Here is a 25,678-nt window from a genome sequence, read left to right on the forward strand (position 1 = left end):
TGGGTGTAAGGGCAGTGTAGGGCATGTTACTTTAAAAAAGTAATTAGTTATAGTTACTAGTTACTTCTCAAAAAAAGTAACTGAGTTACTCCACTACAAACATAACTAGTTACCAGTAAAAGTAACTATTGCGGGTACCATGACAGAGGTTTGCATTTATTGCAGTCGAGGTGTTTCTGTGGGTTTGAGTTGCTCACAAAAGACTTGGACAAAGTTTTTTTTCGGGACATAATGTTTATTTTACCGTTGATATCAACGAGGTTAAAGTAGTGTCCGTACTTCCACGCTGTCTTTTCACTAGAGTCCTCCTCACTCGCCATCTCTCGCTATGCTGTATCACACTTAACTTTGGACGTACTCTAAACACCCGCTCAGCCAAGTTCTCTGATTGGCTGAAGATGCAATTTTACTAAATCTTAGCCAATCCTCATTGCTTATATGGTCGAAACACCCGCCCATTCAAGTTCTCTGATTGGCTGAAGACACAATTTTACTAAACGTTAGCCAATCTTCATTGCTTTATACAGTCGAAACACCCACCCACCCAAGTACTCTGATTGGCTGAAGACACAATTTTGCTAAACCTTAGCCAATCCTCATTGTTTATATAGTGTAAACACCCGCCCACTCAAGTTCTCTGATTGGCTGAAGACACAATTTTAATAAACCTTAGCCAATCGTCATTGCTTATGTGGTTATCTCACCCCCTCCCTTGTCACTCTGCAACACTCTCACTGCGCTGCAGATTAGTTATGATGATGATAAGTTATGATGATTACGGTGATATATTTTTAGGTAACGGGAGGTCGAAAATGGTAACAGCGTTATTCTGACAGTAAAAGAAATTAGTTAGATTACTCGTTACTAAAAAAAAGTAACAGCATTAGTAACGCTGTTAGTCCCATCACTGTGTAAGGGTGCATGTATTCCCTAATCAGGTTCAGGTACAGAACATTTGATACGGTACCGAGGTGTACCGAGTGATTGGTCCCTTACTGTACTAAAAAAATGAGCCAAAGCATGAACTTAAGAGCAAGGTACCGTACCGTACTAAGGTGTGGTTACAGCCATACTCTCACAGATCTGCTAGAATTTAGAATTTATTTTGGAGATGACTCAAGTACCTATCTATGTGGTGATCACGTTTTTGGTTTATTTGAGTTCTTTTCAGTGATTGTCATTGTGTATTTATTTGATTTGCTCATGCATCCATTCAATTATCATCAATATAAAGACTGGAATTGTATTATCTTTGTCTCTGTTTTTGTCTGGAATTCATTTTGTTTTCTCAAGCTTTTTGTTGCGATGTGATAAACGTGCTCATACCGCATTCTAAGCATGATCCAACATCTGGAAGAATCCATAAGAAAGAGAATGCATGGGGATACTTGGATCAAGCATGTTTGTTGAGAAGCGTTGTGTTTGACGTTATCATTTGTCTGTATGAAAAGCAGCAAGGCAAAATCAACCATTTTCTTACAAATGATATAAAGAACGTCTTACTTTAACAATATGTTTGTATTTAAAATGATTGGGTTGATTTTATCTTGAACTGTCAGTGTATTTGGTTGTTTGGGGTTGTTCTATTCCACGCACTAATCTCTAATATGTATGTTATGTATTAGAGACATCATCTGTATTTGGCATGGTGCATTCATTTTATTCCCTATCATCAAGAACTGCTCAAAACGTTTGATGAAGTAGTGGGATAAAAGCTGTGCAGCAGAGCTTGTAATAGACCGCTTTGCCAGTTCATTTGTGTAAGAATCCGTGCATCCCACTGCTTCTGACCACTTTCTGTTTCTTTGCTTTAGGATTACATCAAGTCAAGTACCCAGAGTTTAAGCGACACGGGATACTCTTCCGATGGCATATCCGGCTCTCAAGGCGAGATCAGTGGTCAAATTCACGAAGACGCCCTCAAACTCAACGAGAGGGGTGTGTCCATTTCCCCGGAAATCACCAGGTTGGAGACGTCCATGAAACCTCTACTGGAATCCAAGGCGGCGTCAGACCAGAAGCACAGGCCTCATTCGCTGTCTGTTGGACAGGGACGGGACATCAGTCCCGATGATGACGCGGCAAGAGATGAATCGGAGGATGAGCTCAGCTGCAAGCTTCGTCACGATTACGTGGAAGACAGCAGTGAAAGCGGCCTCTCGCCACTGCCAGTAAGGCAAAAGAAGTCCCATAAAGATTTAACTGACGAAGAGTTTATGAGGAGGCAAATTATGGAGATGAGTGCTGATGAAGATGACTTGGAGGAATATGGAGACCAGAAAGTTAAAAGAGGACATAAAACTAGTGGGGATTTGAACAAAGAGAGAAGAAGACTCCCGCACCATTCGAGCAGTTTTGAGGATAACTCTAAGGAATCAGAAGAGGCGTACAAAGTAAAGGAAGAGGAAGATGTCATGATGGCAGGGGGTCTTCGTCGCTTTAAGACAATTGAGCTGAACAACACCAACAGTTACAACCGTGACATGGAACTCAACGCTGAGCATGACCTACGAGAACCCGAGCTGGAGATGGAGAGTCTGACTGGTTCTCCAGAAGAACGGTCCAAAGGAGAATACTCATCCACTCTACCTGCCACAACTCCCAGCTACACCTCTGGAACTTCACCCACATCTGTATCCTCCATGGAGGACGACAGTGACAGCAGCCCTAGTCGAAGAGCGCGACTCGAGGAAGCAAAACAGCAGAGAAAGGCCAGACATCGCTCACACGGGCCGCTGCTGCCGACAATTGAGGACTCATCTGAGGAGGATGAGCTCAGAGAGGAGGAAGAGCTACTCAGAGAACAGGAGCAGATGAGAGACCTTGAGCAACAGAGGATCCGGAGTACTGCACGGAAAACAAAGCGGGATAAGGAGGAACTACGAGCACAGAGGCGCAGGGAAAGATCCAAAACTCCCCCCAGTAATCTCTCTCCCATTGAGGACGCGTCACCAACTGAAGAACTGAGACAGGCAGCGGAGATGGAAGAGCTCCACAGGTCATCCTGTTCCGAATACTCACCTTCGATTGACTCTGAAGCAGAGGGCTTTGAGATAATAGCCGGAAAGCTCTACAAATCAGGGAATGAATATAACCTTCCCACTTTTACATCGCTCTACTCCCCCACAGAGAAGACACCCACCATGACGTCAGCTGATAAAACACTCAAAAGTGCAGAAGAAGTCTATGAGGAGATGATGAAGAAAGCCCAGCTCCTGCAGAGACAAGGCAAAAACAGTCAGCAGAAAAATTCTCTGACTGACAACAAAAACCTCGAAACAGGATCAGCCTTAACTCCTGGTTCCAGCCCTACCGGTGGTGCACCTATGTCCTTCTCCACAACCGGGAACGACCCACGAATTCCAGGGATTCATGCAGCACATCTTTCAAAAGAAACTCAAAACAGGATGATGTCACAGAGTGCCAAAATCGAAGGGGTTGTCGGAGGAGTGGCCACAACCAAAACACAAGGCAGTCACACCCGCAATGCAGCTAACGCATCATCCGACCCTGCAGGATCCTCTCTCACCTACAAAGTCTTCTCTCTTTTCAAAGGCCCCAGCCCTCCAGTCTCGCCAAACGCTTCTCCCGCACAAAGCCCGACACACGCGCCTACCGTGCGACCCGCAGGAAGCGGCGGCAGGCAGTTGCCGACACTCCCTGGCGGACCGGCATCGGCTGTAACTCCCCGTGGAGCTCAGGCACCTCAGAGGTCTGCTTCGCCACGTCTTGCACGACAACAGTCCTCCCAGGATTCACCAGTGATGGTCATAACGCTAGGATCCGTAACGCCGAACCCTGCTAAGCCTGTAACTGTAAATTCATCCACTTCCCCGTTATCATCCCCGACACAGGCTAGCTATAAAACCTTGTATAGCTCCCAGCCTCTGCCCACAAGTTCCCCATCGTCATCACCAAAACATTCATCACAGATGCCTCAAAATTCTGAAAGATCAAATAGTCGTGGATCGCTGTCTATGGAAAATATATCTCTTTGTAAAATCTCAAATATTCCAGGCACTACAAAAGTCCTGGGCCAGAGCCAAACCCTTCCAACCAATATTGTAGATCTCAGAGCCCCAATGAGATCTGCCCCAATTATAATGACAGACCAAGGCATGGATCTAACATCCTTAGCCTCCGACACAAGGCGCTATTCTCTGGGGGCGGAACAGCCATCTGTTCGACTTACGGCAGTGCAACCTCTCATAATGAACTTGAACGCGCAAGAGCAACCGCATGTGTCCGTTTCAACACCGACAACCGTCAGCGTCACAGTCGCAGGTACTATGTTCATGTCTCAACCCAAACATCCCATCGTGTATGGAGATCCTTTGCAAAACCGCGTGGATTTGGGGCAAGGGGTTGGAACAGCAGTCTGTTTATCCCAGAGCAAGCCACCGGTTGCAGACCCGTCTATTCCCAAAATTGATGCCTGCCTGGAGAACCTGGGTATCCAACAGCAGCAGCTGCAGTTACAACAACAAAAGCTCCTTCAGCAGCAGCAACTTCTCGAGCAGCAGCTCCAGCAGCATCAACAGCAGTCTTCTTTTGCTCGTTTCAATTTAGCTAATCAAGTCCCGCCGCTTTTAATGAAGAAAGATCTTGCCGTTAGCCAGACAACCAGTTCCCAACCTGTGGTGACCGCGAGAGTCGCTCCTCTGGCTTCACAGCCTGTTTCTAATGCCCCCCAGGAAATATACGGCGGGGTTGCTTTAGAGCTCCAAAACAAGCCGACGGTAATGAATCTGTCCACGGGTAAAGCTCATGTCATGATGGTTCAACTAGATGAGACTAAAACATCACAGGCGGGCACGGTTACCCAGTTAGTCAAGAAAGAAGAGCCGCCGCCTCCCCCTCCCCAGGTCTTAGATCTGACTGGACAGATCAAACCAGAAAACCAAGTAGCTTGTTGCGATGTTGTGTACAATTTGCCCTTTGCTGGTTCGTGTACGGGGTCATTCAGTCAGAAGCCCACAACCGTATCACCAGAGAAGAACCCCATCACCGAAACCTCAAAAGCTCCACCACCACCTTCCAATCCTCGACATTACAACGTCAATCAACAGCAACAATCTCAAGCTACACAGGGTGTAACCGAGGAGCATAAACCATATCAAACAACTTTAGTTCCATCGGGAAGAATCCAGCCTTCCATGTCCGATACCAATCTCCCCGCCATGACCGACGGCACCCAGTACCAGGTGAACATGAAGGGAGGGGTGGCAGTAGATCTCAGTAACATGAATCAGGCTTATGATGGCACATATCTCGGCATGGGAGCTCAGTATGGTTCTTACACAGACTTACGTCATCAAGGTGACATCGCCGGCCCCGCAATGCCCATTCGCCGTTATGGCTCCATGTCAAATATCAATTCCGATTACGGCTATGGCTCCAAGGAGTTAGCAGGACCGCAGGACTCTAATGTGGCTCAATACAGCGCAACCACGGCAAGAGAGATCAGTCAGATGTGTGCTGCTCTTAACACAGCGGATCAGTTTGCAACCCGGTACGGAAATAACCCTGAATTGCTACATTATGGCGTTGGGAGGAGTGGACCTATAGGTAGGCTAAATCTGCATCAGAGTTTAGCATCGATACGAGCAAACTTGCTGTACGGCACAGATGGAAGAGCACTGCCAAATGGCCAAGCTTTAACAAACCTAATCAATGCCAGACAAGCTAGCATACGCGCCTTGTATCCTGCTGCTTTGAGAGGAGGTGATGGCATGATATACTCGACCATAAACACACCTATAGCGTCTACCTTGCCGATTACTACCCAACCGGGTTCTGTTCTTCCACCGATGCCAAGAGGCATTTACAGGCCATACCCGTCAGGTGTAACAGCTGTACCATTATCGAGTCTTACCAGGTTGCCTCAAGTGAGTCCCAGAATTCCCGTGGCCACACAAGGAACATATTCATACCCTCCTCCAAACCAGTATTCGACTTCGGCCCCCCCATCCGGCAGTATGCCCGCTGTAAGCTCCTCACAACAAGAAACACCCATGTATCTTGGTAAGCCTTCAACAACGGCAGCAGTCATTCTACCGACCCAAGCCAACGCGGCACATGTATCAGGACCCGGGATTCAAACTACGACAGTCCAACAGGCAGATCAGTCTCAACTTAGCTCGCAGATGACGCCCATCTCTCAAGTCCAAGGACAGCCTCCTACCATCAGGCCACCACAAGCCCAGATGCAGCCCCAACAGTTACCTGCTCAAACGGAACCTTTGTCGTTGACCCAAACCCAACATCAAGCTCAAGCCATCAGTCAAGCCCAGTCCTCGGTTTTGCCACAGGGCACAGTCGCTCCGAGTGTTACCGACGCTCAGAAAGGCAAAGAGGACGAGCGGCTCAGTCAGCAGCAAGAGCACATGCTGCAACTCGAGCGAGAGCGCGTCGAATTGGAAAAACTCAGGCAACTGCGCCTTCACGAGGAGCTGGAGAGAGATCGCATGGAGCTTCAGCGACACCGAGAAAAAGAACAGCTACTTGTTCAGCGCGAGATCCAAGAACTGCAGACAATCAAGCAGCAGGTCCTGCAACAACAGCAAGCGGAGCGGGAGACTCAGCTCATCATGCAAAGAGAGCAACTGGCCCAGCAAAGAATGCAACTGGAACAGATCCAGTCTCTGCAGCAGCAGCTTCAACTGCAGTTGCAAGAGCAAAAACGACAGAAGACGGCAGCGGTGGAGGCAGCCGCCGCAGCGGCAGCGGCGGAAGCTGCGGCAGCATCAGCGGCAGCCGCTGCGGCCGCTACATCCGCGCAGGGACCCATACAGGGGGTGGTGGTGGGAGCAGGGCCTCCTCAAGGTTTTATTATTTGCGATCAAAGCGGCAGGGTCATTCAACAAGACGGACAAACTGTTCAGTTTTGGCAGGACGGACAAGTGGTCCAGGCCATGGTGGCAGCTCGACCTATTCACAGTTCGGTGTCTGAGATGTCGTTGAGAAGCAGCGACAAGCAAGCCGAGTCCAAGAGTATGAAAAAGCAAAATTCGATGCCCCGTCTCAGGGACAGCACAGAGGATGATCCCGCTAAGAAGATAGCAGACAGTTGTGTACAAACAGACGACGAAGACGGCGAGGACCGCTTCATGAACCGACGCCGGAGAACAAGACGCATTGCAGACTGCAGCGTGCAAACCGATGAAGAGGACCAGGGAGACTGGGATCAGCAGCCAGTAAGGCGCAGGCGCTCACGCATATCAAAGCACTCGGAATCCAGCGGTGAGAACAAATCAGACGGGTCATCGAAAGCAGTTTCTGCGAGCATAGCGATTCAAACCTCAAACGACTCATCGTGCCAGACAGAATCTGACCAACTCGGTCGGGTTTCACCAGCAATACATATCACTATGGCGGAAACCTCAAAGGTTGACTTATTACATTATATAGCGGCTCCTGAGAGGACCCACAAAGGAGAAAGTTTGGCTTGCCAGACAGAACCGGAGTCTCAGTCCCACGGTGTGGTCGCCCCTCAGCTTAGCGTCCCCACAACCATCAGTCCATACTCGACAAGTCTGCATATCGTTGGCGCAAATTCATCTGACCCGACCTCCCCCAGACTTCAAGGAGTCGCTAAATTCGAGAGAAGGAAACCCGACCCTCTGGAAATCGGCTACCAGCAGCAACAAAATGAGTCTCCTTCTCGCCAGCCCCCCAAATCTCCTCAGGTTTTATACTCGCCAGTGTCGCCGTTGTCTCCTCATCGTATGTTGGAAACAACGTTTGCCTCACAAGAGAAGCTCAACAAAGCTCACGTGACACCGCAGCAGAAGGCCTTCACCGCCGAATCGCCGCAACGCCACCAGTCTATACCAAGACCAATCAAAAGTGTGCAGCGCTCCATGTCCGATCCCAAGCCTCTAAGCCCCACGTCGGAGGACCCGGCCAGGAGCAGATTCTCGCCATACCATCAGCAAGCCGTGTCCAACAGTCAGGTATGACACCTCATTTTATTTCCACGTCATTTACCACAGAAATTCAATACCCGATTCTTATGATGGTGGAAGGATTACAGAAAATGAATCCATCTCAGAAGGTGCATTCATTCATTCATTCATTTTCTACCGCTTATCCTCACGAGGGTCGCGGGGGGTGCTGGAGCCTATCCCAGCTGTCTTCGGGCGACAGGCGGGGTACACCCTGGACTGGTGGCCAGCCAATCACAGGGCACATATAGACAAACAACCATTCACACTCACATTCATACCTATGGACAATTTGGAGTCGCTAATTAACCTAACATGTTTTTGGAATGTGGGAGGAAACCGGAGTACCCGGAGAAAACCCACGCATGCACGGGGAGAACATACAAACTCCACACAGAGATGGCCGAGGGTGGAATTGAACCCTGGTCTCCTAGCTGTGAGGTCTGCGTGCTAACCACTCGACCAACGTGCAATCACAAAATCACATCCAATATTCCCATCCATCCATTTTCTATGCAGCTTATCCTCACTAGGGTCACACAGGTATGCTGGAACCTATCCCAGCTGTCTTCAGGCGAGAGGCGGGGTACACCCTGTACTGGTCGCCAGCCAATCACAGGGCACATATAGACAAACAACCATTCACACTCACATTCATACCTATGGGCAATTTGGAGTCGCTAATTAACCTAGCATGTTTTTGGAATGTGGGAGGAAACCGGAGTACCCGGAGAAAACCCACACATGCACGGGGAGAACATGCAAACTCCACACAGAGATGGCCGAGGGTGGAATTGAACCCTGGTCTCCTTGCTGTGAGGTCTGTGCGCTAACCACTAGACCGCCGTGTCGCCCCTCAGAAGGTGCAATACGTCGTTAATTTAATGTTGTGGTCCGTGTTACATTTTACTTTCCCGTGTGAGTTAGCTCGCCATGGCTTGAAATGCTTTTTCCCTTCATCCTTTTCTCTGCTCCTCCTCCCTTGGTATCTCCACCCCTTTACCCCCCTCCCCCCACTCCACTTTCTCTGGCTGGCTGTCAAATGCTCAAGAGTTGCCAGGAGGACAGAATAATATGGAAAGCTCATTCTTATGCTTACCTTTTTCACTTGATCAGCCTTTAAAAGTAAACGAGTGATGCTTTGGAGATAGGCCAGAATGATAGAAACTTTACATACTGTAAATGTGATTGATATCATCATGGATCGAGCCAATGCAACTCATTTGTAAGTAATAAACTAGACTTTTTACTTTGTTTAGAATGCTTTATTTGCATGTCGTTCTTAATATTTTGAAAAAAATCTTAAGTTAACATGGGTTATATCTGAAATTAATCAGCATTTTCTCCTTATCAAAATGTAATGGATCTTTTTGTCATGGATTTTCATGATAAGAATGATATGTGCATATCTGCATGACTGCTTTCACATGACAACATTCATTCATTTTCTACCGCTTATCCTCACGAGGGTCGCGGGGGGTACTGGAGCCTATCCCAGCTGTCCTCGGGCGAGAGGCGGGGTACACTCTGGACTGGTCACCAGCCAATGACAGGGCACATATAGACAAACAACCATTCACACTCACATTCATACCTATGGACAATTTGGAGTCACCAATTAACCTAGTATGATTTTGGGTGGAAACCGGAGTACCCGGAGAAAACCCACACATGCACGGGGAGAACATGCAAACTCCACACAGAGAGGGTTTCCGAGGGTGGAATTGAACCCTCGTCTCCTAGATGTGTGAGGTCGGTCTGAGCGCTAACCACTCGACTGCTGTGCTGCCCTCTTTTTTGGAACAATTACAATAAAATCTTTGTTCATTAAAATCTGAGCGAAATAACCCTCTCATGCATATGGGGTCAATTCAAATGAAGTGTTTCATTTGCTTATCTATGTATATCAATCCTCACAGTTCTTAATTTAGAGTGTGCAGACCCTCCGCGCACACTGAGGCACATTAACGAGCCTCATTTACATAAACACATTCTGTTTATAGCTCATTCTGCTGATGTGTGTCTATGCCTCTCTCAGCAGATGGCCTCCCTGCAGCAGCAGCAGCAGAACGCTGTGATGAGGAAGGTAAAGAGGACGCTTCCCAGCCCCCCTCCAGAGGAGCCTCCACTCCCCATAGTTACGCCAGCGCAAATGTACAGCTCTCCCGGCATGCCTCAGAGGGTTTTACCAAGACCTGTGCAAGGAGTCACCAAGGCGGGGTTGCTGAGTGAACTGAAAGCCGTGGAACAAGAATCATCGAAGCTCCGTAAGCAGCAAGCCGAGCTAGAAGAGGAAGAGAAAGAGATTGACGCTAAATTACGCTATTTGGAACTCGGCATTACGCAGCGAAAGGAGACCATGGTGAAGGAGCGGGAGAGGAGAGAGTTGGCTTACTTGCGTTGTATGGGTGACGCTCGGGACTACATGTCAGACAGCGAGCTCAATAACCTCAGAATGGGAACCGCAACCGCAACCTTTGATGCTAATGGTTTGTTGACAAGGCCCAGCACAGCGCCACTTAGTCAGTTTACTAATGACCTTAACGCAACCTCCCAGTATTCCTCAACATCATCATATATGCCTTATCCGTACCCCCAAAGTCAACCGTCATCACAACAACCGAGCTCCTCTTACCATCAGATTGGTTTCCAGCCACCTCAGTATCCTTCGTCCTCAGCACCCCAGCCAGGAACGTTCCAGCCACATCCTCCGACAGGCCCCGGATACCAGAACCAAGGAACCTACTCGTCCCGTATGTACGGACAACCGTCGTACCCCACAGATCTCGGCATGCATCAACATGGACACCAGGGCTTCCATCCTCAGAGTCAACCGATGCCCGGCCAGAGCCTCCCATACCCAAGCCATAGTTCCTACCAACCTGGACTCTCTTACCAACCCCAGGCAGAGATCCTCACAGTACACCAAAGACCGAGGCAAACTTCTTTGGCTGACCTAGAGCAGAAACTCCCCACCAACTACGAGGTCATCAGCAACCCAGCGGTCTCTGTTGCCACATCTGTTCCAGATGCTAGCTATGGTTCCGCCTACAGCAACGCGTATGGACAATACCGCCCCGCTGAGCCCGGCCTGACTCACTCTGGTGACAGCCCAACGTCTGCTTATGTCTCAGATGAGCTCTACACCTCGAACTTGGAGCAGAACATACCTAGGAATTATGTAATGATCGATGACATCAGTGAGTTGACCAAAGAAAATGCGAATCAACCCACCGACGCGCTAGGTCATCCAGTCGGAGGGCGATATCGCGGCGAGAACGGCCCCGGACGCGGCAGCACCTACGGTAGACCTGAAGATGAGCCGGTGGATGCTTACGGAAGACCCGCTGGTACGATGGGGTACCAAAGCACAGTAGACAGCCGTACTAGCACCACAGCGAGTGCCGGATCTTGTTACTATGATGACCATAAACACACATCACGGAGCAGCTCCGGTAGTCACAAAGTGTCACCCAAAAATCTTGCCCCGGCCGTGGTCTCCTCCAAACGCAGTAAGCATCGCAAGCAGGGAATGGAGCAGAAGATATCCAAATTTTCCCCTATTGAGGAAGCCCGAGATGTTGAGGCAGACCTAGCATCCTACACGATGACAACCTCAACAGGGGGCAGCTGTACTGTGGTGTCCAGATCCAAGAAGCAGGATGAAGTAGCATACGGGATGAAAAGGAACACATATGACCAGCAGAAGTATTACGGCACCAGTCGTGAGGGCCTCGAGGAAGAAGATCGTATGTACAGCTCCGGTAGGTCCAGGTCTACCGGGTACGGCATGGACAAGATCACATCCAGAGACGCGTCAGGGCACAGGAGTAAATCCTACGAGAGAGATGCCATGGAACGTTCTCAGAGAAGCAGCCGCAGCGGAAGACCGCCCATACGCAATCAGAATTCAGAGGAAGAGAGTCCGATCAGTCCTGTCGGGAAGCCTGTAGGCATCGGACGTTCTGGGATCCCAAACGCCCACGATGTTAGGAACCAGTATGGATCCAGTCATTCGCTTCCGGATGTGCAAGATCACCACAAGAAGGACCTTCCCAGGAGTCACGTCTACAAACCCGATGATCCTTACCTGGTAGATGACATGAACTGTGCTGTGTCTGACAGTGAAGGTAACTGGTGCTGAATGCTTTCTGCTGTCTTACACGTCTTGGTGCTGCAATGAGACTGCATGCCGTGAAGAATCTGCGGACGAGCGCCTTTTGTTGTCCTTTTTGTTGTCTTATCTCATTTCTGGAGTGTTTTTACGTTTCTGTTCTGCATGCTTTTTTGTGTAAATGGGGTGTTGTCTTTTTTTTCACTGGTTTCCTGAAGTGTGCATGGCTTTGGGACGCAGTGTGTGTTTTATCGCATGGCTTCTATCGTTACCGTGCACATGAGCAACTATTGACTGATGTCTTTTTTGGTTTTTAAAAAAGCCTATCATTTGGGCCAAGAGGAGACTGACTGGTTTGAAAAGCCCCGGGAGGCCCGTTCAGATCGTTCAAGACATCACAGAGGTGGCAGTCAGTCATCTACAGGTAGGCGCACAAAGCACACCTACCATGACTATGATGAACCACCAGAGGAATACGGCCCCCAGGACGACAACCATCAGCGCCATTCCTCCTCGGCGTCATCACGGGACCACCGATATCACGGCAGCAACTCTGGGAGGCACAGTTCTTCCAGACACTCCTCAGAAGAACCCAGGTCGTCTCGTTCATCGAGAACACACCCCAAAGACCCATCGGGGCGATCTGATGGCAGGACCGCCTCCTCTGCTCAAAGGAGGGGCGGCCCGGATAGCCGTTCTGCTCAAGGAAGCCCTCGCAACTCAGGAGACTTCTCCCGTGACCCCGCCACTGGTCATCACCATGGCACTGGGGGGCGGAGTCAGAGACAACCCGGAGATCGCCAAAGAAGGCAGGATCCCTCCACCGCGGGCACGAAGATGCAGCAGCAGGGCCATGCTGGGCAACCGCGTTCAAGCGCTCAAGGCCAAACGGGAAGACATACGGGCTCCGAAGTTCTTGATGGTACTCAGCATCCCCAGCAGCAGCAGCTAAGTTCACAACAACAACAACAACAACAGCAGCAGCAATCACAGCAGCACAGTCAGCCCCCTCCTACCAGCCAGCCAACGACCACTGCAGGGGGGTCAGGACCGTCACAGCAGCAGCCCAAATCCAGCCAAGCACCGACACAGGGACGCCAGCCAGGAGGAGGCTCTGCATCGGGGCAGCCAGCAGCTACAGCGGTTAGTACCGTAGAGTACAATATGTACAATATTACTTTAGAAAGAAGGTACTGCTAATGTGACAAACATTCCACATCATTAGAAGGCGTATTTGACTTTTTCTGACTAACAATGCAACATCACTTACAGTATTTCACATAGCCAGTACCATGCGTGGGTTTTATCCGGGTACTCCGGTTTCCTCCCGCATTCCAAAAACATGCTAGGTTAATTGGCGACTCCAAATTGTCCATAGGTATGAATGTGAGTGTGAATGGTTGTTTGTCTATATGTGCCCTGTGATTGGCTGGCCACCAGTCCAGGGTGTACCCCGCCTCTCGCCTGAAGACAGCTGGGATAGGCTCCAGCACCTCCTGTGACCCTTGTGGGGATAAGCGGTAGAAAATGAATGAATGAATGAACATAGCCAGTACCTCTCTAAGTGTTACTGGAATGTTAGCGATGTTCTCACGTATTATCGAAACAAGCCATCGGCCCATGTGAGATTCCGACAGTATGATGACTGCGTTCATGTCCCTGCTAGCTATGGTGGTATGGTTAAGGTGACAACTTTTGGCAACACAGCTCATGCCCATGGAGATATAACATTCATTCATTCGAGAGTTGCGGGGGTTGCTGGAGCCTATCCCAGCTGTCTTCGGGCGAGAGGGGGGGTACACCCTGGACTGGTGGACAGCCAATCACAGGGCACATATAGACAAACAACCATTCACACTCACATTCACACCTATGGACAATTTGGAGTCGCTAATTAACCTAGCATGTTTTTGGAATGTGGAAGGAAACCGGAGTACCCGGAGAAAACCCACGCATGTACATGCAAACTCCAAACAAAGATGGCCGAGGGTGGAATTGAACCCTTGTCCGCGCGCTAACCACTTGACCGCCGTGCCGCCCGAGATATAATAAAGGACATGATAAAGTATTTCCACATAGTGGCCAGTGGTGGTTTATTCAGGGAGATGCTTTCAATATTTATGCTTCTTCAAGGTGAAAATGGACGCTACACCTTCAGCGGTTTCCACAGGAATGAAACCGACAATGGCGGTCCCGACAATACCTCAGACTAGCAAAACAGCTCCACCCCCTCTAACAGGCATCGGTAAGTGAACAACATAATGAATATAGATCGTGTACAGTGTACATGTACAGCACTGCTTCTCAAATAGTGGGGTGGGTTCCCCATTGGGGGGGTGAGACCTACCAACATGTACAAATTTATGGTACTCAACATGCAATTTGACTATTGAATATACTTGTATGCTCTTCATGTGGTTGCATTTCCCTAGTTTCAATTTCAAGTTAATAAATATGATCAGTTTCTCTAGTATTTCTAAACGGGGGGGCACGAAAAGATTTCTGTCCCTTTTGTCCCTTGAGTGCTTTTCAAGGGACAGAAATACAGAAATATGATGCCTTTTGTTTTGGCTGTCCGCAGGCTCTAAGGCCGCCCCTGTTGGGATCGGCAGCAAAGCCGGCGGCATCGGAAGCGCCGCGGCCGGACAGCCGCCCGCCGAAGGGGAGAACGTTCTGACCAAAATCCTGCAAGGAGGTGCCGCGGAACAGGCCGGGAAACTGGGAGACGGTACGGTGGCTGATGAATCTCCATCATTTTTTCTTTTTGCGATGTCGAGTAAATTGAGTATTACAGTTTGTTTGTCTGATTTGATCTTCTCATGTTTGACTCATTCCTGCAGCTTTGTCTGGCCTTGGGAAGAAATTCACTTCATTCTTTTGAATTGAAGAGAGGAGGGTGAGTGTGCGCATTTACTATGAATGCTACTTGCGACTAAGTATGTTTTTTTTCTTACGTAAGACAAATGGTGTTTCTAACTGAGTAACATCATGTTTAAGCTTTACAGACAAATAACCAGATCTTATTTAATCCTACCCTTTTATTTAATCCTATCACACGAGATTAAAACATGACAACATTCAAGTCACTGGGATGATCATAGATAAATACATAAATCAGACAACACATGAAAATGACGTGGATTATTAATATATTGCATGCGTGTCTTTTTTCCTTGTCTCTGGCCTCCAAATAAGGCAGGAAGAGGGTTCACTATGTGAACTGGCACCTTTGTTCCATAGAACAAAAGCATGCACGGAGTGAGCTCTTTTGTCAGTCTTACAGTGTCGTTGCTTTGGTGGGTGGAGGCGAGGCCGTTAGCATACACACACAGAATGCAAAAGCGGGTAACGTAGTAGAAATGATATTTGTGGAGTGCAATATATTTGTCATCTATTTTTATATTTTTCATTGGACTTTCTTATGTTGAAATCTTATCTGGTCTCGTGACACCCCTAGTTTTGCACCTCTTGTGTTTAAGAGAAGAGAATTCAGGATGTGTAGCAACATTTAGCGACAAAAGAAAGGATGGAAAAAAACTTAAACAATTAAAACAAATAAACAAGAAATGGATAACTAAATAAGTGCAGCAGATAGTTAAATGAATAAAAAAAATAAGTAACATACTCTATGTGCCTTTTTATTTCAGGGTCTGCAGAGTCACAACACAACAAAATGAGTGTCTTTGCAGTGGAAAAACCTATGAAAGTTTATTTACTACATTCCCCCATCACAGAGGACGTGGAGGGAGAGATCCTGAGAGCATCAGTGAGTTGTCTTGTTTCTGTTCTTCTTTTGTCTCCAGAGATGAACACACTGTCACCTGCTCCAGCAAGCGTTGTCAGGAACTATGGCAATCATCCACTTACATCCTGGACAAAAAAAAACAAAACAAACGCAGTCGTGCAGTAAATTGGTCCTTTATTTGCCACAACCAAGCCTCAAAGATGCAGAATAACTTTAAGGCCTGCTGTGAATAATTCATGCTCTGCCGCTCGTATATTTGCCATGAACTCACCTGCACGTACTTCATGGGACACTTAGGAACCATAGAGAGTGTATAGTACTGACTGAAGTACTGATACACATACTGAAGATTTATTTAAAAAAGGGCACAAACGTGATTGGTTCTGCACATACACAAGATCTAAATCACTTCCTCCTAATGCTAATGTGTAGGTCAGCGCTTTTGCACCACCACATGCTGTGGTAGTTATTATTCTTTGTATGTATGTATAAATATAAATGGTCAATAACCATACTTCCTACAGTATATGTCATAGACTGGGGGGGGGGGGTCATTTTATTAGTGAGTCTTATGCGGATGTTTGTACACCTGCTTTTGCCAAGATTGTAAGGCTCAGTTTTGAGGTCCAATCTTAATTTAACAATATTACTTGGTTAAGGTCCTTAATCTGTTCCAGAAGGTCCGACTCAAACCAAAACAGACTCTAACCAAAGCAGATTTTTCCATAGAAAAAAAAAAAATAAAACAAAATATCCTGCGATAAGTGACATCTTCAAAGTAGCCAACTTTGTTTGTTTAAAATTATCATCTACATTTTAAAGGGGACCTATTATGCTAATATTTTGACCCCTTGTATTGAGTTGCAGTCTCCTATAGAGCAGCTACACACAATAACCCGCACAGTAAATTTTTTAGATTTTGCAGATTTTGAATTTTTAAGTTCAATCAAGTAGATTGGACACAAGAACATATGAAGTGACTCACTATATTTGCTGCGCAGTTGGGCTGTAGCGTTTTTGTATCCTTGTTGGAACATATTCCTCCTCCCTGTTCTACCCCTTGAACTCAAGATTTATTTAGTCTCTTTAGCTTCTTCTTTTGTTGTCTATTGGCGGCGAGCAAGCAGTTTGCAGTTTGTTAGCGACGACACACAGCCAATCAGGCCACAGAACACACATCAAAATCAACCAATAAGGACTGTTCTTTGGCCGGCTATGTCTGCTAAGGGTTACTAATGGCTGATACAGGCACGTAAACACAGGAGGAGATGGAGCTCTTCACTCTTCAACATGAGTATTCAACACCCTCTACTGGTAGCAGTAGTAAATACAATAACAAACATACAACAGAGCACCGATAGATGGCTCTATCACCACAAGGACACACAATGCCGTTCATATGCGGTTAAAAAATAGATTCAAAATTGCACTTAAAAACCCTGCAAAACAGCTGGTGCTGGACGAGCTAGCTATGTTTGAAACGAGCGGGCGAACGCAAGCCAAGGCAAAAAAATGCGCTAACCAGACGTTAACTGAGGTACAGTGATGTCATAGCCTTGCATGTTGCTAATGTTGTGCCTTTGCTTTGCCTCAAATGACTGAACAGAGGTGGAATCAAAGGATGCCTTGTCAGCAGTGAATTCCCCACACGTGCATGTGACTGAAGCGGAGATGAACGGGGCGGGGGGACACAAATCCCAGCAACCACGGTAAGTGAAAGTCCTTCCAAGTCACCCAGTTGGTGTTACGCAAAAAACATATTTCCACAGATCTTCATGGGGACTGTGGACGATGCCATTCAACGTTAGGGCTGGTGTTGTAATTGGGAATAACGCAGATGTAACATTCATTCATTTTCTACCACTTTTCCTCACGAGGGTCGCGGGGGTGCTGGAGCCTATCCCAGCTGTCTTTGGGCGAGAGGCGGGGTACACCCTGGACTGGTGGCCAGCCAATCACAAGGCATAGACAAACAACCATTCACACTCACATTCATACCTATGGACAATTTGGAGTCGCCTCCGGTGGGAGGAAACCGGAGTACCTGGAGAAAACCCACGCATGCACAGGGAGAACATGCAAACTCCACACAGAGATGGACGACCCTGGGGTACACCCTGGACTGGTGGCCAGCCAATCACAGGGCGCATATAGACAAACAACCATTCACACTCACATTCATACCTATGGACAATTTGGAGTCGCCAATTAACCTAGCATGTTTTTGGAATGTGGGAGGAAACCGGAGTACCCGGAGAAAACCCACGCAGGCACAGGGAGAACATGCAAACTCCACACAGACATGGCCGAGGGTGGAATTGAACCCTGGTCTCCGAGTTGTGAGGTCTGCGCGCTAACCACTCGACCACTGATTCAGTTGATGACACAGGCTCCGATCGTCACTGGGGGCGTGGTCTACAAAAGCACATACTGTAACCACCGGCTGTAGGCAACCTCCAATACCAAACAGCGGTCAATCAGTCGGAGCGTCCCTACTTGAAAATGTTGCGTTTTGGAGCGTTTGGACGTGCTCGCTCATTTACGCCCCCCAAACCAGGAAGCCCGGGAGCTGACCTTGTGACTCCACTCACTTCCAATAATCTGTGCCCGGCAAAGGGGGGGGTTATAATTAGCCTGAGAAGGCTAATTGTGGCTGGGATTTAATGTCACACACGCAAAGACGCACACGAGGACAAGAGCGCACGCGGGCCCTCAGATTGATGACTCACGGTACGCAGGCCTCATTACATGCTAGACTGAAGCCCTGCTGCTCGATGGCACACACGAGTCGCGTTGGCCTCCCGTGATGATCGCCGCCTTCGCTCGGCTGCCGGCCGGTCTGAGGACTCATTAGGAGAATGTGAGGATAAACCCCGACTCAGTGGCTCTTTGAGCAGCAGGCCAAGCAGCTCATCCTTCCACCGGATTACTGCAGACACCCCAGGCCCGCCATTGGCTGGAACACATGGCATTGACACGGCATTGATCGCTTTCATGAGGATTGATTTGGGCCACGTCGGGGGGCCTCCCCAAAAACACATCTTTCACTTTAAAGGAAAAGTTCGTTTTTTTTTTTCAAATGCTGTCTATCACCCACAATCCTTATGTGACACATAAGGACACACCTTCCTCTTTTCTGGGCCTTTTCTGGGCCTGTTTTTGTTTAGTTTCTAAGGAAATGAAAACAGGTGAAAAGAGGCAGCTAATGAATGCACGTCATGGGACACACCTATTGGGCCTAGAAAGGCAAAAAGACAGCTCTCATATGTAGTAGCTAATGTGTACTCAAGCTAGTCGCTAGCCTGCTAGTAGCCAGTAATGTAGTTCTTGGGCTTAATTGTTATAGAAATAATAAGAACAATGTGCTTCATACGCGGCGGCACGGCGGACGAGTGGTTAGCGCGCAGACCTCACAGCTAGGTGACCGGGGTTCAATTCCACCCTCGGAATTCCATCTCTGTGTGGAGTTTGCATGTTCTCCCCGTGCATGCGTGGGTTTTCTCCGGGTATTCCGGTTTCCTCCCACATTCCAAAAACATGCTAGGTTAATTGGCAACTCCAAATTGTCCATAGGTATGAATGTGAGTGTGAATGGTTGTTTGTCTATATGTGCCCTGTGATTGGCTGGCCACCTGTACAGGGTGTACCCCGCCTCTCGCCCGAAGATAGCTGGGATAGGCTCCAGCACCCCCGTGACCCTTGTGAGGATAAGCGGTAGAAAATATTTTTCAGGCTGCACGGCGGTCGAGTGGTTAGCGCGCAGACCTCACAGCTAGGAGACCCAAGTTCAATTCCACCCTCGGCCATCTCTGTGTGGAGTGTGCATGTTCTCCTCGTGCATGCGTGGGTTTTCTCCGGGTAGTCCGGCGACTCCAAATTGTCCATAGGTATGAATGTGAGTGTGAATGGTTGTTTGTCTATATGTGCCCTGTGATTGGCTGGCCACCAGTCCAGGGTGTACCCCGCCTCTCGCCCAAAGAGAGCTGGGATAGGCTCCAGCACCCCCCACAACCCTCGTGAGGAAAACGCGGTAGAAAATGAAACTTTTGGGAGGCGGAATAGGTGTGTCCCATGACGTGCTTTCTTTGTTAGATCCTTAGATCCTTAGAAGGCCCAGAAAAGAGAAAGCCATGTATGTTCATGTCTCACATAAGCATTGTGGATGATGCACTTTTCCTTGAACAGGGATTTGTTGTCATTGATTTATCTATTCCAGGCGAGTAGAACGTACAAATCTTCATGTTGTCCTTGTCTTCATTTCAGGAGGACAGTAATTAGGAGGCTTGTGCTCCTCCCAGGAGCTTAAAGAGTGTTGGAAGGCCCACGGCTGGAGTCGTTTTTAATACTAAGGAAAGCCTAAGAGCTCCCTCTGCTGGATGTCCTTCACGTCTGCGGATGACACATCTGGCAAGGCTGTTTTGCTTCCACGTTGATGCTGATTCCTCGAGCTTTTCATAGGTTTTTCTGCTCCCAAAGACTCCACTTCAACCCCCGAGTGCTGGCTTCCTCTGATCTCTACATTCCAGTCTAGGGGAACGTAAACCCTGTCTTTGAATGTCTTCTTACTTCTCCTTTTCTTTTCTTTTTTTTTTTGGGTGTGTCTACAGAATGCATGGTGTAAACGTGTACATGCACGCTCACGAATAGGACGAAAGGAAAAAGAAGCCCATAGGTGTAATCTCACCGTTCACAAGTTTTGTAGTTATGTTGGAGTTAGAGGGAACGGAAGCGACCGCCAGCGTGCCCGTGATGCAGTGAGGGTCCCACACAGATGAGAGGCATGGCGGCCATCACTAAGCCATCTTTGCTTGTCTGTGTGCGGCTTTCATTCTCTTTTTTTTTTTTTTTTTACTTTTCCTTTCATTTTGCCTCATCGGAAGAGCCTTATTTACACTTTTTTTTTTTTTACTTCTATACCTCGTATGTCCTTTGTTTTGGCTATATCATCTTTCCATGTGTACTTTTCTCTATTTCTTTGCTACAACTTTATATTTTTACTTTATATTTTTTATTTGGATGTTGTCCGGTCTCCCGCATGGGATCATTTGCTCGGTGACTTTATTTAAGGACAAAAAAAGAGCAATAGCATGCAGATAATGCTATATAGCACAATGGTATCGATGTCGTGTACATTAGCAGCGGGGTGTTGTTGTACAGTCTGTCAAGCGGTTTACAACCTTCCTACCAGTTTCCACGTGCGCATGTTAGCTGCATAAGAGCATGCCGAGTGCAACACACATACACACACATACACACACACACACTTGGCATCCCTTTTCTGCTGTATGGTTATTGCTTGATCAACAAGCTGGGCCCACTGCCTTTTCTTGAGGTTCCAATCTTCTATGCAATGACTCATTTGGGAAGCGATGAAGCCTAAAAACAAAATGAACTCAAATAGGTCAAAAGATGTAGGAATTTGACAACTAGAGTTGTTTTGTTTTTGCATGTTTTCAGACATGGGTGTCCAAAGTCTGGGCCGGGGGCCATTTGCAGCTCGTCGCTCGCGTTGACATTTGGTAAAACAATGAAAGACAAACTGCATCACAAAAGAGGATCGGGGTTGTTGGCTTGAAATGTCACTCTTACCCGTACAGTGCTAGAAACACATTTGGACCGCCACTGATACATGAAAACTATGTTTACAAACCGCTACCTTCTCAAGGCCCAAACGATACTGATAATGTTTTCATTTGAAATGGAGATGGAAGTGTAGCTGGTGCGCACCTGAGGGAAAAAGCTTTGAAAGAAATTAGGATGTGTTGAGTAGTCCTAATGGAATATCCTGACAGGACTGCTATCAGGAGAGGGGGGAGGAGCCACCTGCTGTGGCCCAGCAAGGTGCACTGTAGTCGGGCACATGCTCTGAGCAGCCGCTGTGATGGCACGGAGGTCTTTGGCAAACCTCTAGCGCAGGGGTGTGCAAACCACGGCCCGGGGGCTATATGCAGCCTGCTAAGCGTTTGAATCCGGCCCGCCAGTTATTTCCAAAGTATTTAAACCTTTAACATACAAGCTGGGAACATTACTTTCAAGTATTCGGAGTCATGTCAGGGATGTTACATATATACGCATACTCTTTAATAGTTAGTGTTTTATCAACAAAAAAATGAAAAATTATATTTTGTTATTTGATAGGGTCTGATGTTGTCTGATTAACGGATAAATAATTTCAGGTGGACTGTTATTTTAATAATTAATTATATAATAATAATAATTATTATTATTATATAATTATAAACGTAAAACTGTTTTCATGTATCAAATATTGAGTTTTGGCCCCTGGATAATATTAATAACTGAATGCGGGCCCGTGAGTACAACATAATGAGCCATGACATTTCCCAACATACTTCAATGCAGCATATAGTACTTTTAATGATAAAAACAACCACTTATTGTTTGTATTTGTTTTTTAGTTTATTTATAACACATACGCGCATAACATGGACAACGTGATTTTCGGAGTGCCCATGAATGCATCTCGCGGTGGTCTCGTGACAACAAGGAAGTGTGTTTCCCAGGAGGACTCGGGCGGAGATTGTTCGTGAGTAGGAGATCGTATACTGTATGTATGGTGTTGGAAATTGCAGTGCTGTTGGTGCGTTTGGGTCTGAATAAAGTAAAAAGTAAAAGAAAATAGGGCTAGACTTTGTGTGACGGTGTGGGTGATGTGGGTGACTACCGTCTGGACTTCCGTCTGTCGTCATAACAGAGGCGTGGCTTCACGTGACGCGTATTTGCTAATGACGGAATATTTTCACCGAATTAATGACATGAATGAGTTAACGCGCTATTTTAGACGGCACTAAAAAACTAAATCTGTACGTGGCCCTCTGTGGACAAACTTTGACACCCCATGTTTTAAGACCTGTGCTCCCCCCAGCACAGGGACGTGTTGCCAAAGGGTAAACTGTGTCTACTGTTGTGTTTTTTTGTTTTGATTTAAAATGTCCGCCGTCACGTCGCTTGCTAGCATGGGTTTGCTTGGCTGCTTTCCTTGGCTGTTTGTTACTTCCTGAGCGTTTTTTGCCTGACCCGGGCTTGCAGTTGAGCGTCTTATATGCTGCCAAGTGGGCAGCACTTTGGTGTCAATGTACATCTTTGGGTGTCACGCCATCCCTGCGGGGCGGTGGAATGCTTCTTTTACCCGGACAGCATGATTGGATGACCGCATGGCAGGAGGAGTCACTCACAAATCAGGTCTTTGTTGTTTTTTTGTTTTTTTTTTGTGGGCTTTTAATTTGAAAGCACAAAGCGCGGGCCGGTTAGTGGCGGACACAACGGAGGGGAAGTACCAGTGCCTCCCCGGATCTGCTGAAAGTGGGGCGCATGACACTCAGCCATCCACATTGTTACTGTAAATACATGTTCATTCCAATGTACAGCTTTTCAGTTTGGAGTATGCACCCCCTCCCCCATGCCGTATTTGCTGCCAACCTTTTCTTTTTGTGTATAAAAGAACATTTATGAATAAGGATGATGATGATATTTGCTTCTGCATAGTCTTTATGTGGCTGACATGTACTGACTGTTTACAACAGTGGAACAAAAACCTCCAGTCTGTGTAGAGATTCTCTTATTGTGTTTCAATTTCAAAGAAAAAAAAAACAACAACCTCCGTGGCAACAAATGCCTGCATCGTCCAACAATCGGGAGGTTTCAGTGGTTATGATCTAGAATGTGATTATTTTTTTGGAAGAAGCAGGGCAAAAAAAGAAACAAAAGACCTGGAAAATGTCCTTCACTGTTGTAAGTGCAATGGAAAAGCGTCAGTCGTGTATCCATTGTGAAACCTTGTGTTCTACTCTGTGTATTCCTGTAAGATGACAATTGCTTTGTACATTTTGGTGCATCATGTCCAGTAATGTGATTCAATGAAAATATTGACCCTGCCATTTCCAAGCAGAAAAACAGTAAACATTAAAGGAATATAATGTTGTCATGTACTTACGGGTCTGTGTCCACTTTTTCCACAGACGTCATGCCGGATGATTCTTAGGTGGTCCAAGTCTTCTTTTGGAATGTTGTCCATCATCCACAGGTGAAAAGAGGCAGCTAATGAATGCACGTCATGGGACACACCTATTCAAAGAGCTCCAAAAAAAACTCCTACAAGGTTTTCTATCCATGCTGTGAGCACGTAGTAACAGGTACATTGATGATAACATGTCATACTTGTAGTATTTTAGTATAACTTCCTTCCTGGGTGTATTCATTTCACATAGCAACATAGAAAAGAACGCTACACCCAGTGGTGTCATTATAGGCCTATTTTAGGGGGCTTCAGTTCTTAAGTCCCCCTAAATAATTTGATATTTTTTAATTTTTTTTATTTGTATTTTTTTTACAAAAAAAATCTAACAAATTTTATACAAAGGCAAATAATGTATAGAATAAAATATATATAATAATATAATAATAATAATAATATATAATAATATAATTAAATATATAATGGCAAAAGCAGGCCAATAAGCAGGTTAATACTAGCCTACTACTACTAGTACTAGTAATAATCAGAAGAAGAATAATGATGATAGTAATAACAATAGACTAATTTATAATATAATAACGATTATTATATAACAGATCACTCTCCACTGGACAGAATGGTTGCAGAGCTTAAGCAGCGGTTTTGCAGTATAGATTGTGTGTACTTGTGTACATTTAATGGTGGCCTAAAACTATCTCGACTAAATCTGTCCAAAAGTGGGAAAGTTATATCCCGGTTCTTGGATTTTTTTATTTTTTTGAATGTCTACTCCATTCATTCATATCCTGTGCATCTCCAGGGGCCTAAGCCCCCCCTGTCTTCAGAGCCTAGTGACGCCCCTGGCTACACCTAGCCTCCAAAACAAAAAGACAGCTCCAATATGTAGCGTTACCTATGACTAGTGGCCGAAAAGAGAAATCTGTGTGTTCATGTCTCACATAAGCATAGTGAATGATTTTAAAAAGGTGTACTGTCCCTTTAAAAAGTGTGGAGATGTGTGATGCCCTCTTGTGGTGTCGCTAATGCTAGCATGAGTTGTTGTCCCGCCTCAGGCCTATGCAGACATTTAGTAGTCCAAAGGTGTCTCAAGAGAAGAAGTAGGCCTGGGGAGGGAAAAATCAATTTCTTTTTTTGTTTTTTTTTTAAAGACGTACTACTTTGACTAAATAACATCCTCTTCTAGTAGGAATTCTGACTTACACAAACTGTAGCAATCATTCACAAATGACTTGGGGTCACGTGGGTGAGTTTGAGTACCGATTCAAACCACCAGAGGGCAGCAAAAAGCACTTGTGATCCCAACTTACTTCTTGTGGAACACAAAGGAGTGCCTGTCATTGACTTTAATACACAACATGAGATCGATTAATGACAGACATTTTGAAAAGTGTCCTCACAGAAGCAACTGAGGTCACGTTGGTGAAATAGGCCAACCACGTGTAGGAGCTGTCACGCCCTGCTAGGGAGCACTGATGACACCAGGATGCTGCCACCTATGTTCTGCATGAAGCCAACCAAGTGGAACGCAACCGTGTATGAGAGATTGTGTGTGTGTGTGTGTGTGTGTGTGTGTGTGTGTGTGTGTGTGTGTGCGGCTGACGAATTGCTGATGCTTCTCCTTCGGGCCCTGTCAAGCATACTTAGTGTCAGCGTTTGAGGAGGAGACATGGGAGAAAGTCTCCGTAATTTGGGAGGAGCACAGCGGGAAGCCAGGGGGACCTTTTTGTCGCAACACTTGTGAAGGACACACAAGTTCCTCAGTTGGAAGCACCCCCCCCCCCGCCCCCCCTTCCCTCCGGCAAATGGCATTTACAATGGTTTGTCCTATTTCAAGAAATAAATGCCTCACCTCAAACAATAGTACATATATTTGACTA

The 25,678-nt window shown here is 46.8% G+C and overlaps 2 protein-coding genes across 4 annotated transcripts in view; both read left to right on the forward strand.

Moving 5' to 3' along the window:
- The window catches only part of bsnb (bassoon (presynaptic cytomatrix protein) b), a 57,123-nt gene extending 33,306 nt beyond the window's left edge, over window positions 1-23,817 (forward strand). For 2 of the 3 annotated variants that reach the window (XM_058065449.1, XM_058065451.1), the window contains exons 5-13: window positions 1,815-7,955; window positions 9,985-12,076; window positions 12,383-13,203; window positions 14,194-14,305; window positions 14,642-14,788; window positions 14,901-14,956; window positions 15,708-15,826; window positions 17,412-17,514; window positions 20,069-23,817. In XM_058065449.1, the coding sequence (XP_057921432.1) occupies window positions 1,815-7,955; window positions 9,985-12,076; window positions 12,383-13,203; window positions 14,194-14,305; window positions 14,642-14,788; window positions 14,901-14,941 (9,354 nt within the window). In that variant the 3' untranslated portion in view covers window positions 14,942-14,956; window positions 15,708-15,826; window positions 17,412-17,514; window positions 20,069-23,817. The remainder of the gene's footprint in view (window positions 1-1,814; window positions 7,956-9,984; window positions 12,077-12,382; window positions 13,204-14,193; window positions 14,306-14,641; window positions 14,789-14,900; window positions 14,957-15,707; window positions 15,827-17,411; window positions 17,515-20,068) is intronic. The other variant, XM_058065450.1, reaches the window with a different exon arrangement.
- Window positions 23,818-23,943: 126 nt separating this feature from the next.
- The window catches only part of erc2 (ELKS/RAB6-interacting/CAST family member 2), a 41,777-nt gene continuing 40,042 nt past the window's right edge, over window positions 23,944-25,678 (forward strand). The window contains exon 1 of the mRNA XM_058065459.1: window positions 23,944-23,958. The gene's annotated coding sequence lies outside the window, so the exon portion shown is untranslated. The remainder of the gene's footprint in view (window positions 23,959-25,678) is intronic.

This window comes from Doryrhamphus excisus, chromosome 1, assembly GCF_030265055.1.
Source record: "Doryrhamphus excisus isolate RoL2022-K1 chromosome 1, RoL_Dexc_1.0, whole genome shotgun sequence".
Taxonomy (NCBI): Eukaryota; Metazoa; Chordata; class Actinopteri; order Syngnathiformes; family Syngnathidae; genus Doryrhamphus; species Doryrhamphus excisus.